General features: G+C 42.7%; 1 protein-coding gene across 1 annotated transcript in view; it reads left to right on the top strand.

Annotated features, from left to right (window-relative positions):
- The window catches only part of LOC142108169 (uncharacterized), a 92,423-nt gene that overhangs the window by 16,563 nt on the left and 62,646 nt on the right, over nt 1-13,214 (top strand). The window contains exon 4 of the mRNA XM_075191786.1: nt 5,700-5,773. Coding sequence (XP_075047887.1) covers nt 5,700-5,773 — 74 coding nt within the window. The remainder of the gene's footprint in view (nt 1-5,699; nt 5,774-13,214) is intronic.

Raw genomic sequence — 13,214 nt, 5'->3', positions numbered from 1 at the left:
ATCCCCTGGAGAGATGACCCCCACCTTTGGATTCCTTAGATTGAACCAGCCTATGATCTACAAACCCCTGGACCTTCCTTAAACCTGGACCAATAGGAGCAAGCCACACCATCTGCATTGTTTCACTGTATTTCTGTTTGTATATATGCAGGAGCTTTTCATCCAGTGATCAGACATCTTGTTCACAGACTTCAGGACTGAATGACTGTTCGCTGGATCCAGAGCGCCTGCGATAAGTAACGGCTGTACTTATTATTATTTTGCTTTAATTATTCTGCTACTTTTTGAGAATAAATATTTGTCCGTTGGAAACACAAATCGAGATTCGACAATCATTATTGGATAGCGACAAAACGTGCATAACAATAGCAGGGAGAAGCTAACATGGAAGTGGATGTGTGGAACGGCAATACCCAGGATGACCTGTTATGTAATCTGTTGCATATGCAAATGCAGTTATATTGTATACAGAAGCAACTTACAACTTAAGAACTGTGATTTTGCTTAAATTGAAACTATGCAACTGAATAGTGTTTTGCGACTGTAATTACATCAACAATCTAAGTTTTGCAAAGAAGAAGTGTGGTAAAATGTGAATTGTCCTGATTTCAGCTTTATCTTTCACAACCTATCCTCACAGGACTAAGCAACTTGTTCAGTCATGGTGGGCCTCTGGTAGATATCCCAGCCAAGTTGTTCTCTCCTGGGGGTAACCAGCACCATGACCCTAGAAGTCATTACCTCCTTTTCAAAATCTCTCTGGTATAGGGACCGGTATTGCTGCCAGACACACACACAGGCTAACATCTCTCAGCATATCATGTCATGGCAGAAGGGGAGAAGAAGGGGGAGGATTTTACAGTGCACTGTGCAGACACAGCTCAAAGGGGCGTTCCAAGGCCTCCCTGCTCACTACATCATGTGCCATGTGACTGTGGTTTACGTGGTAGTCACAGGACACTGTGGAAACTCTGCATAATTATAAATGATTAAAAGTAGACTAAAGAAACAAATTAATGAAATGTTTTGTCTTATAGATATATATTAAAAAACACACCCCATGTTTTCATGGGATGCTGCTTTAATATTTTATGGAGATTATTATTTCAAAGGCAAAAAACTCACGTTGTAGCCAAGCTTACTTAAAATGTTATGATAGGTATTATAACTTCTGAAGATCCTCTGAGTCAGTACAGTACATGATATGCTCAGAAGCACAATGTCCCTGGTAATTATTTAAATCGTTGACAACTTTGATTAAGCAAATGATTGAACAAGAAAATATCGCTGGGGAAGTAACTTGACACATTATTTCAGTGCTCAGACTGAGAGAAAAGCAGGAAAATTTTCTTAAAATGTATTAATTAAAAGAGAGTGATGGTCAATATGGTCGGTACCCCGCACAAGTTCCCTTCTCTAATGAATTTTCTATAATAGTTTGCAAAGCCCAGAAAACATTTGACTGCCTTGAGAGTGGTTGAAAGAGGCCAGTTGAGAATCGCCTTGAGCTTTTCTGGGTCCATCTGTAGATCAGTACTGGATATAATGTAACCTAAGAAGGAGATGGATGGTACTTCAAAGGTGCATTTCTCCAATTTGCAAAAGAGCTGGTTGGTACGGAGTCGTTAGAGAACCTCTTTGATGTGTGCATGATGAGATTCCAGATTGTTGGAGAAGATAAGGATGTCGTCCAAGTAGACAAAAATTGCTTTGTAGAGGAGGTCACAAAAAATTAAATTGACATAATGCTGGTATACTGCAGGGGCATTATTCAGTCTGAATGGCATGACAAGGTACTCTTAGTGCCCGTCACGAGTGTTAAAAGCTGTCATCCATTCGTCCCCTTCATGTATCTGAATTAAATTGTAAGCCACGCCAAAATCTAGTTTGGCAAAAATGGTGGCACCTCTGACACGAACAAACAGTTCTATGATAAGCGGCAAACGATAACACTTTTTAATGGTGATATCATTCAAACCTCTATAGTCAATGCTGGGGCAGGGTCCTCTATCTTTCTTCTGTACAAAAAAGAAACTTGCTCTGGCAGGTGAGGAAGATAGATGGGTAAACTCCTTCTCAAAGTTTTCCTGGATATATTCTGACATGGACTTGGTCTCAGGGAGAGAGAGTGGGTAGGTATGCCTCCTAGGATGATATGTTTTCCCTAGCATAAAATCTATAGGACAATCCCTCTCTCTATGTGTTGGTAAGGAGTTAGCATCAGCTTTATTGAAGACATTGGAGCAGTCCCTGTAAGGTAAGAGTAGAAGCTCATGACCAGCGGAGACTGTGGTCCGAAGTGATATAACACGCTGAAGGCAGGAACCCTTACAAGATGCACCTGTCACTTTACCAATCTGAAGTAGCAACTAGCTAGTATTAGCACAACTGATCAGCCAGACAGCGAACTATATAGGGGAGATCCACAGGATAGTCAGGGCGAGCCAGGAGTCAAAATCCACAGTGAGCAATATAGTACCAAATCACAATCCAAAAAGTAAGTCAAAGGAACAAGTTGGGTCTAGAGCTAAAATGCAGGAGCTGGAAACAAGTACAATACAGGAATCGTTGGAGCTGGATAGTGAACCACTACTCTGGCACCCTAGAGGCTTTTTTAAATACTGTAAGGTCAGCCCTGATTGGGCAGGAGAAGATTCAGAGGTCAGAGCACAGCTGACCATCAATGGAGACCCGAGGGAGCATCCCGTTGCCTAGCAGTGGGATGCAAGCAGCTCGAAGAGACAGATAGCCATCCCCAGCACCTTGGAGAAGTGTGGGGACGGTGCCCCACAGTCCCTCCCTCCCATCTTTCTGAAGCGGCAGCTTAATCTTCCCAAAATTTGGACAGAAGCCGGGGAGCGTGAAGATCCTCCTTGTTAACTCAGGATCTCTAGAGCTAAAATGCAGAAGCTGGAAACAGATACAATACTGGAAACGCTGGAGCTGGTTAGTGAGCCAAAACTGTGCCAGAGGCGTCTTTAAATTCTGTAAGGTCAGCCCTGATTGGGTAGGAGATGAGTTGATGGTCAGAGCACAGCTGACTACCGATGGAGAGCCGGGAACCGTCCCGTTGCACACTAGCAACGGGACGCCGTGCTACTGTGCATGCATGCAGTGCGTCAGCAGAATAAGGAAGAGTGTCCCGTTGCTAGGCAATGGGACGCGAACAGCCCAAAGAGACAGGCAACCATCTCCAGCACCTAGAGGAAGTGCAGGGATGGCGCCTGACAACACCCTAGGATGTACTCTGAGATGTAGTCCAATCAACCTGGGGTTATGTAACCAGAGCCAAGGTAAACCGAGAACTAATGAATGTGAAGGTGTGGGAATGATGAGAAGCTCTAGCAATTCTGAATGCAGAGCCCCACTCTAATCATGAGAAGGTGATTCTGGTGGCGGATAATGCTGTCGGAGATGCGACTTCCATCCACTGTTGTGATGTAGAAAGGTCGGGGTAACAGCTCCATGGGTAGCCGCAAATCTTGAACCACTGTGGTGGTAATGAAGTTTCCAGCGCCACCAGAATGAAGAAGAACTAATAAGTGCTTGGTTCGCTGAGAATGTTCAAGAGTGATTGGTAGTACACAGTCGGATTTTTGTGGATAAGTACCGTGTACTCATAACCTGGCTTTTCCATCAGATTAGGAGCGGGAATTTTCTTGGATGCTTGGGGAAGGAACCAAGTAAGTTTCCTGAAGCTGCGCAGTAATGGCATAAATTCGCCAGTTGGTGTCTCTGATGTTCTTTCTGGGTTAAGCGAGAGCACTTCAGTAATTGGCGGTGAGGGGTAGCGGGCCCAAAGGAGGTGATGTGGCTTGACCCTTTCACCCCTTCCTTTCTCCAGGGCACGTTACCAAAAGCGCAAATCAACTTTGGTACGCAGGGAAATTATTCAAGGCTTCATCATTCCACTTCAAATCGGAAGCTAGTATTTGGAACTGAACCAGGTATTGGCCCACTGGACGAGAGCCTTGATGAAGAGTAGAATATCTAAGGATGCTGAAGTGGTTCTGCCTGATTCACTGAAGATCTAACAGAAGGCTGCTATGAATCCAGAACTTGAGGAAAGCAGGGGATCTGCTCTTTCCCATAATGGAGATGCCCAGGCAAATGCCTGTCCCAATAGGAGGGAGATAATGTATGCAGCTTTTGCTTTCTCGGTAGGGAAATTACTGGGCTGTAGCTCAAAATGGATTTCACACTGATTCAGAAACCCTCTGTACAGTTTTGGATCTCTCTCAAATTTGGCAGGAGTAGACAGATGAAGACGAGGAGCCGTGGTTAGAACTTGAACAAGTGGAGCTTGTGCAGAAAGAGAAGAGTCACCTTAACTACTGAGAATAGTTTGAATGCTATCCAGACGAGAGGACAACTCTTGATTTGTGACTGTGCAGATTCCTGGCTCATGAGCCAATTCACCAGGCTTTGCATTGAGTGCATCTCCTTGGGGTAGACCACCAGCAGAATACATTAGGCCAGTGCAAACTATCATGACTGAGGATCTGTCTGTACCCAAACTGAGTTGTGTCTCTGGAGCCAAACTGGTGACTATGTGCAAAAAGGTGGGTTGTTTGATTAGATTCCTTTGCATGGAAGAGGAAGGACTGATACAGATGGTAGTTGCTGTGAGTTCAGGAGACTAGAGAATATGAACTGCACCGGAGACTGGCAAGTGGTCAAGAACAGTGGGACAGTGATCATATTTAGCAAAGGAGACCAGGCAGGAACCGGATTACTGGACCGGACTGGACACGTAATGCTGGACTGGACTGAAACCAGTTTGCTGGACTGGAATCGGAATGCTGGATTGGATTGCTGGACCAAACTGGAACCGCAATGCAGACTGCACTGTCTGAGCAGGAATAACTGAGAAGACTGCAGACTGCTGTAAACCAGTTTGACGTCTGAAGAATCAGAGTTGCACTGGCAACAAGTTAGGGCTCCAGAAAGTCCTTTTATTGTAACTGCTATCCATTGATTGGAGGCTGCGGTTAGCTGAGCCGAAGCAGCACTGTCTGGCTGAGAGGGATCAAGTGACTGGATCCAAGATGGTGGAGCTCAGGCACTGGTTTGCTGGGAACTTTGGAATTGAGACTGCTATCCCCTGCTTAGCTGAACCAACACTCTGACTGACTGAGGAGGAGTGTGTGACAGACTCCATGTTGGCAGCGCCCATGCATGTTTTGGAGGGATCCCTGGAGTGGAGACAGACTTGGCAGCTTCCTGCAGGGAGATGAGACCAGCAGAGCCTGTTTTCACAGTTACTCTCCTGCTGCCAACACAAATAAAGAAATACAAATTTTGAGGTTAGCTCTCCTTTACATATTGCTATTAGTAGTATATGCCGTCCAATTGCTAACTTTGACCCAATTTTGCCCTTTGACGTAAGTGATTATGTTCACATTCACAATTGCTTATTTAATGAATAACCCAATTTATTTGTATATTCAAAGTACTGATGCTTTTCCTAGTGTATGCTGTCTACTGTTTCCTTGTCATTTGTTAGAGTTTGATTTTTATTGTATATTCTTTACCTATTTTTTATATTTAGTAATGGTTATTATATTTGTTGGCACTATACACATAACTATTAAAACATAAATTAAATAAATATTCATCTCCAGATTAATTGTATTCTACTGTGCAACTTAGTTTAAGTGAAATGAGATTCCATTCTTATCTGCATTTTTATTTAACAGGTCTCATTTTGGTAATCAAAGACCAGCATCAGCTGAACTCAGAAAGAAGAGTATCCAGGGTGATAAGGCCATAGGTATGTATAAGTATGGATTTGCATTTCAGTTTTATGTAAATTGTGAAATAAGCATGTTTTCTTATGTAACAACATATATCATTCTAGACAGACATATAAACCTGGCCACATTTATTCTGTGTTTCCACTATTTTGAAGAAAGATAGTTTAATTCGCTGAATATCTTTTTTTTAATTTGTGAATATTGTTCTAAAGATCAGTAGTGGGTAATATTATATGTCAGGGGCCTTGGAAGTGGAACTCAGATTAGCATTGAAGCATACCACCCAACTGTCCCGATTTCAGTGAGACAGTCCTGATTTCAGGGCCCTGTCCAACTGTCCCGTCCAGGGACATGTTTGTCCCACGGATGGGAATATTGGGGGAAGGGAGGTATGTAATGGGCAGCCTACTGCTTTACAGCACTAGACAGCCCTCAGGAGACGTGCCCATGTCCCGTCGTGCCATGACCACACACCCTTTGCATTGTGGTCAGGCACCTGTCCTGCTGCCGGGGACAAACATGTTGGGAGGTATGGAGAAGTATTATATTGCATTATGAGATCAGAGAACCAGAATGAACTATTAATGGAAACAGTAGGCTAATAAATTATGTCTGGCTACTTAAATCAGTAAGGATCACACTCCAATCACAGTCTAGTCTGTTTCACTGTTTCATAAACTGAACTCAATCAGAGGCATGATGACTACTAGAGAATGGATAAAGATGGGGAATTACTCTGTTCAGAAGGGCTGCATGCAATCCATTTGAGACCCCCCCTATTGCCCTGCTAAACAGCTTTTGCATAATGTCATTTTCAATCAAGATGACCTGATCGAACAAGATTACTAGACTAAATTACAGTGCCAAATGAGAAACAAATGTGCACCCATGTGTATCTGTGTTGTGTCTTCTATATAACCAATCACTTTATTCTTTGTCCCTTGTACAGTTCAAGTGGGAAAGTATAAGTGTGAAGTTTAGCAGACCTTATTTTATTATTTCAAAATAAATCCAGTTCATGCAGTAGTGCCCCAACATATTTACAGTACTATATAAATATACCCAGCGATGCCCGGGTTTAAATATTCAAATTATTAAGTTATCAATGAGTTGGATGTAACTGTCAACCTTTTAAAAATAATTAGCAACGTGGCAGCTCTTCCAACACACCCATGAGCTGATTGCACAGTGTTGTTTTTGTTTTTATATTAAATGTCATCCAAATCCATCCAGAGGAATGCACAGAACAGGCTCCCCAAGTCAAAATAGTGCCAAGTGTACACCAACGGAAGGTCCAACCAGGACCTCAACCCATACCTCAACCCCCCAGCACATCTTCTGGGATCAAATGTTACCAGTGTGTGAAGTTTTCGTCCAAATCTATCCAGTGGAACAGAACAGGCTCCCTGAGTCAACCTTCTCTCCAGCATAGACCAAGGAGAGGTCCATCTGGGACCTTAACCCCACTAAAACCTGACCAGGATACAACTGGACCATCTTGCGTTGGTTTCATCCCAATTGGTGCAGGGTGTCTGAATGCAGGCTCAGAACAGGCTCCCTGGGTGAAAGTTCTGCCCAGCGTACAACAACAGGAGGTCCGACTGTAACCCTAACCCCTCTAAAACCTGACCAGGATCCAACTGGACCATCTCACATTTGTTTCATCCCAACCGGTGCGGTGGTGTCAGAATAAATATATATATATATATATATATATATATATATCTATACATATCTATATATATATATATATATATATATATATATATATATATATATACTTACATCACTCAGCAAAAGTTTCAGGAAGATGTGAAAAAAATTGTCACTCACCGGACCGTGAGTGCCTCTTCCCGGACATTTAGGAACCGTGGCCGTCCTCCATCCTGAGGGTCTGCGCATGCGCAGCCCTTTTCTACCCTTCAGTGTATGTCCCTTTAACTTAATTGGCAGATCAGGCAACACTCCCTATATTAAGCACCTGTGGTCATCACCACGTTGCCTGATCTTGGAGTCTCATTCCCCATGAGTCTCTGAAGGTGTTCCTGTGTTTCCTCGTTTATTCAGCCCAGCTGATTCCTGTGGTTTCCAAACCACTTCTACCGCTGTGGTTTCCAAACCACTTCTACTACTGTGGTTCCCATACCACTTCTACCATCTACTATTTCATTGTGACTGTGAGCTGATTCCTATCCGCTGCCTCCGTGCACTACAGTCTTCTAAGCACTTCTACTCTACCATGTATCATTGGGACTGTTAGCTGATGCCTATCCGCTGCCTCCGTGCACTACAGTCTTTCATTCACATCCACTCACCTGTTCATGATTGTGACTGCCAGCTGATTCCTATCCGCTGCCTCCGTGCACTACAGGCTTCAACCTGCAACTCGTCTGTGTTTCATCATCGTGACTGTTTGGCTGATTCCTATCCGCTGCCTCCGTGCACTACAGTCTTCAACCTGCAACTCGTCTGTGTTTCATCATCGTGACTGCTAGCTGATTCCTATCCGCTGCCTCCGTGCACTACAGTCTTCAACCTGCAACCCGTCTGTGTTTCATCGTGACTGTTTGGCTGATTCCTATCCGCTGCCTCTGTGCGCTTCAGTCTTCAGCCCTTGTCAACTCTTCCGTGTTTCCTTGAGTCTGCTGCCACTATTGCTACCCGCTACTCTCCGTGACCAACTGTTCCAGTTCAACTCTGCTCCGGTGTCCCATCGTTACTGCACCTACTGGTTGCTATTGGCTACCTCCGTGTTCCCGCAGAGACCCGCTGCTGTTACTTCTCAGCGCTACTCATCCATCTACTACTGATCCGCTCTCCACGCCTTCCTGTGTTCCCTGCTGGTCTACCTACCTGTGCGCTGCACCTGCTAGACCACCGCTTCACCCATCCAGGGACTTTGGATCCTGCCGGCCTCCTGCCCTTCAGGTATCTCTGCACTCCTGTCTGACTGCCTTCTCCTGAACCACGGTATGCATACTTCCCATTGACTGTGCTGTGTATTGCATACCTTTCTGGACTGTGTTGGTTCTCCTCTGGAGTGTACTATCTGCTGACTCTATTGCCATCATTGACTGTGTTATCTCATGCTGGATTACTTCAAGAGACTTTCTACATTGGCAGTGTTGTTCAGTCATTTATACATTTATATTGTGCATATTACTGTGGATCAAAGTCAAGGTGCCCGTGTATATATTGTGTTGCAGTCTCTCCCCGTGCACCTCCTCACATATATATTCAGTGGTACAACTTGCTAGTAGCAGACCACTGACTCCTGTTTACAGTTTCACCCGTTCCAGTATCCTTTCACATAGCAGTGGTACAACTTGCTAACGCAGACCACTGACTCCCCGGATACCTCCACTTGGATTCCATTCCTTCACTCAGACAGCGGTACAACTTGCTATCCGCAGACCGCTGACTCTCATCACCTCCTTGTTTCTGTTGGACATCCCTCCTCACTATAGCAGTGGTACAACTTGCTACCGCAGACCACTGACTACCTTCACGTGTCCTTTGTCCATACAGTTCCTTGTGTATTACTACTTCCATATTGCCAGTGCTGCTAGTCATAGACTTTCCTGAGCATCTCATCATCTGCTATTTCCTGTTCCGTGATCACCCTGCTACCAGAGTACCATATTACCACCTATACTGCTCTGGTAAGCCTATCACCTGGTGATCCCTGGGTAAAGACTCCTAGTGCCCGTGACAAAAATGCTGCAAAGTGAGAATACTTTCAACAATAGTGTTAATAGTTTATTTTTATCTTTTACCAACATGCAAAGTGAATGAAGAGAAATCTAAATAAAAATCAATATTTGGTGTGACCACACTTTGCCTTCAGAACAGCATCAATTCTTCTAGGTACATTTGCACACAGTTTTTGAAGGAACTCGGCAGGGAGGTTGTTTCAAACATCTTGGAGAACTATCCACAGATCTTCTGTGGATGTAGACTTGTGTTAAATGAAGACACAGGATGTAGATCCTTCTGTGTCTTCATTTAATCCCAAACAGACTTGATGATGTTGAGATCAGGGCACTGTGGGTGCCATATTGCCACTTCTAGGATTCCCTTCTTAATGACATTGGCTGTATGCTTGGGGTCCTTGACCTGCTGCAGACTAAATTTGGATGGTATTGCATGATGCATAAGTACCTGTATTTCTCAGCATTGAGGATACCATTAATCCTGACCAAATCTCCAACTCCATTTGCTGAAATGCAATCCTAAACTTGCAAGAAACCTCCACCATGCATCACAGTTGCCTGCAGACATTCATTATTGTACCACAACTATTTAGCTTTGTCATTTTTATATTTGGTCCTGAATATTACTTTTACATGTTCAGGCTTGTGCTCACATAGGATATTTACTGACAAGCAACCTGTTTTGTCCTTGGTTGGACTGCTCAATGCAGGAAATATCGTTCAGATCAGTACTATAGGAGCAGTATCACTAAAGCAGAGAAAATATAGAAACACTTTAAAGCTATGCTGCTTAGATACAGGTTGTCTAGGGAGTGAAGATTCAGAATCTCCATAAAATTTGTCTCTGTTTTGGTGAGCCAGTTTATATTAAAAAAGACAGTCTAGGAGTAATAACAATAACAAAACATATTTTTTTTAGATCTTGACATGTCAATCAAGATTGCAAGACATATCAAAAGACCAAACACTTCTCATACTAAAGCCATTCAATGAATGGGCAAAGGGTATCACCGCGCTAGATATGAATATAGTTGAAATTATATGATATTATTAATATATTAACAGATTATTTTACATACTCTATATAGTCATAGAGAGGCGCTACCACTTAAAGCAGTGTTAATTCACAAAGACAGAATTGAGAACAAGGGCTAGATTTACTAAAGGGCGGTTTGCTCAAACCACCGCTATTCGGCTAGTTTTCCGGCGGATTTGAAACCGCTGGATTTACTAAAGCCCAAACCGCCGTCAAAACGGCCAGAAATTACATTTTTCAAAACCACCACTTTACAAACCGCCATCCCGATTTTAACAATGATGAACATACAAACCACCAGATTTACTAAGCTGGGCTTTTCAAAACTGCCGCAAAACAGCCATCCAAACGGCCAAAATGAAAGAGGTGGTTGCAATAGGCAAGATTGATCAAACAGCATGCTGTTTGAGCTATTTTGCCATTCAGAACATAAGAGAAAGCACCACTGATATTTTAATCATTTGGAAAATCATTATTTTTTGATAAAGGGACAAATAAATGTAATATTAATTTATGAGAGAATTTTTTTTTTATATTTTTTTTTTAAAGGGACACTATTATAGCATTATATTATGTAGAAAATGTGAATATATGATATTATTAACTGATTGTTAATGGTGGATATAATTATTTATGTTGTACAATTTGTCATGACATATTGTCCAAATAATATAATAATTAGTAATTTTATCCACTTAATATAATGAAAATTTTTTATTCCCTCATAAAGTAATATTTAATTAATTTTGCCCCTTAATCAATAAATAATGATTGCCAACATAATTTAAATGTCAATGGTGCTTTCTCTAATGTTCTGAAAGCCAAAATAGTTCAAACAACATATTTAAGCTATCAAGCCATTCTGTAGCAGGTATTAAAACTGTCCTGTCCTTTTAGAATGGCGGTTTTGATGCCGGTTTCATCCAAAAGCTTTTTCAAACCGCCATACATCGCCAGTCATTTTAAATTGAAGCCTCAAGCCGCCCTATAGTAAATGCGGCGGTTTGAACCACTAAACCGCCGGCGATGGGTAGCGGTTTCAAACCGCCACCAAACACGATTCTTAGTAAATCTAGCCCCAAGTGTTATATTGTGGTGCACGAACACTAAACGGTCAAAGTTTTATTACATTTGGTTTCTGATAATTTAAAACACCAGGGGGTAAATGTATCAAGGTCCGATTTTGCCAGCGTCTTAAAATCACGACAAATCGCGGGTGTTAACTGCAATTAAGCACAGAAGATTCTTAGTTCATTGCGTTAGGTTTATTTATAGTATTAGGGGATTTTCCCACTAGCGTGGGAAAATCCCCTAATACTGTAAATAGACATAGCGCAATGATGCGTAGCAGAGTTCCTAGCTAGCTAGGAGGTATTTGTGGCAGCTCCTACCATTTGTTATTTTTCTGCAATCAAGACAGAAGATTCCTGGGATGTACAAATATGGGCCCCTCCTGGGTGAAGAACTGAAGACTTCAATCAACAATGGACCCCCCCTGGGTGAAGAACTGAAGACTTCAATCAACAATGGGCCCCCCCTGGGCGAAGAAGTGAACAGATTACAAGCAAGGACTTTTGAAAGTACAAATTACTTTGGGACAGGGGCAAGCCGGACTTTGGGAATTACAAATTTATTTTGTACTTTTTCAAGCCAGGACATTTGGAAGTGCAAATTACTTTGGGATAGGAGCAAGCCGGACTTTGGATACAAATTTATTTTAGACTTGGTTTACAGGCATTTTGGGATTGAAAGCTGCTGACAAAAGGAGAAAACTTCATCGGTGAGTATTTTGGGAATTTATTATTTTTAATAAAATTTTGTGGTGTAAATGAGGGGGTTTACTGTATTTATTGTGGGTTTATTATTTTTAATAAATACTAGTGGTTTTAATGAGGGTGTGGTGGTTTTGTAAACATTTTCTTTTGTGGAACTACAGGTCCCAGCCAGCCGTGGGTGTCAGGGCATGTTGGCACTTGTGGTTCTCCAAGTGCCAACATGCCCTGGCTGCCGTGGGTATGCTGGTGTTTATAGTTATACAAGTAGCAGCATGGCCACAATATTTTGGGCAACCTGGCTGGCTGGGACTTGTAGTTCCACAAAAAAAATGGCGCCTGTGTTTTTTTTTTCCATTTATCGCCGTTATTACCCTACACCCACTGTCCAGGGGTGTAGGAAGAGCCCTAGTGCTATCAGCACTGGGCTGGGTGTCCCTAGGGGGGGCCCGCTCGTTTTTTTCGGTGGACCCCACTCCCTAGGGAATCCAGCCCAGCGCTGAACAGCCTGGGGTTGGTTAGTCATTATGGCAGGGGGACCCCTGCCGCGTGTCCCTCCTGCTATAGTGCCTCCAACCCCGGCTGGTTTGCCTAGTGCTGGTTAAGTTAAAATCGGGGGGACGCCACTCAAAATTTTTCCCCGATTTTCACGGAACCAGCAATAGTCAGGCAGCACTAGGGTTAAGCATGAATAGAGGAGGGACCCCACTTTTTTTTTTATACTTTTATCTATTCTTTACAGTTTTTACAGCTGGAGCAGCTGTATGACAGTATAACAGTGATGTGTATACAACAGTGCATTAGCAAGGGAGCTGTAAATAATGTTCACCTATTATTAAAATTAATGCTGATTTTGATTTTATCAATAATATTTCAAAGAATAATCTTTAGTTTATACATTGGCAGTTTCTTACAAGTAGAAAGTCATCGTCTTGTA

Source organism: Mixophyes fleayi, chromosome 1, assembly GCF_038048845.1.
Source record: "Mixophyes fleayi isolate aMixFle1 chromosome 1, aMixFle1.hap1, whole genome shotgun sequence".
Taxonomy (NCBI): Eukaryota; Metazoa; Chordata; class Amphibia; order Anura; family Limnodynastidae; genus Mixophyes; species Mixophyes fleayi.
The sequence above is the reverse complement of the archived record's forward strand: the minus strand, read 5'-3'. Positions and strand labels throughout refer to the sequence as shown.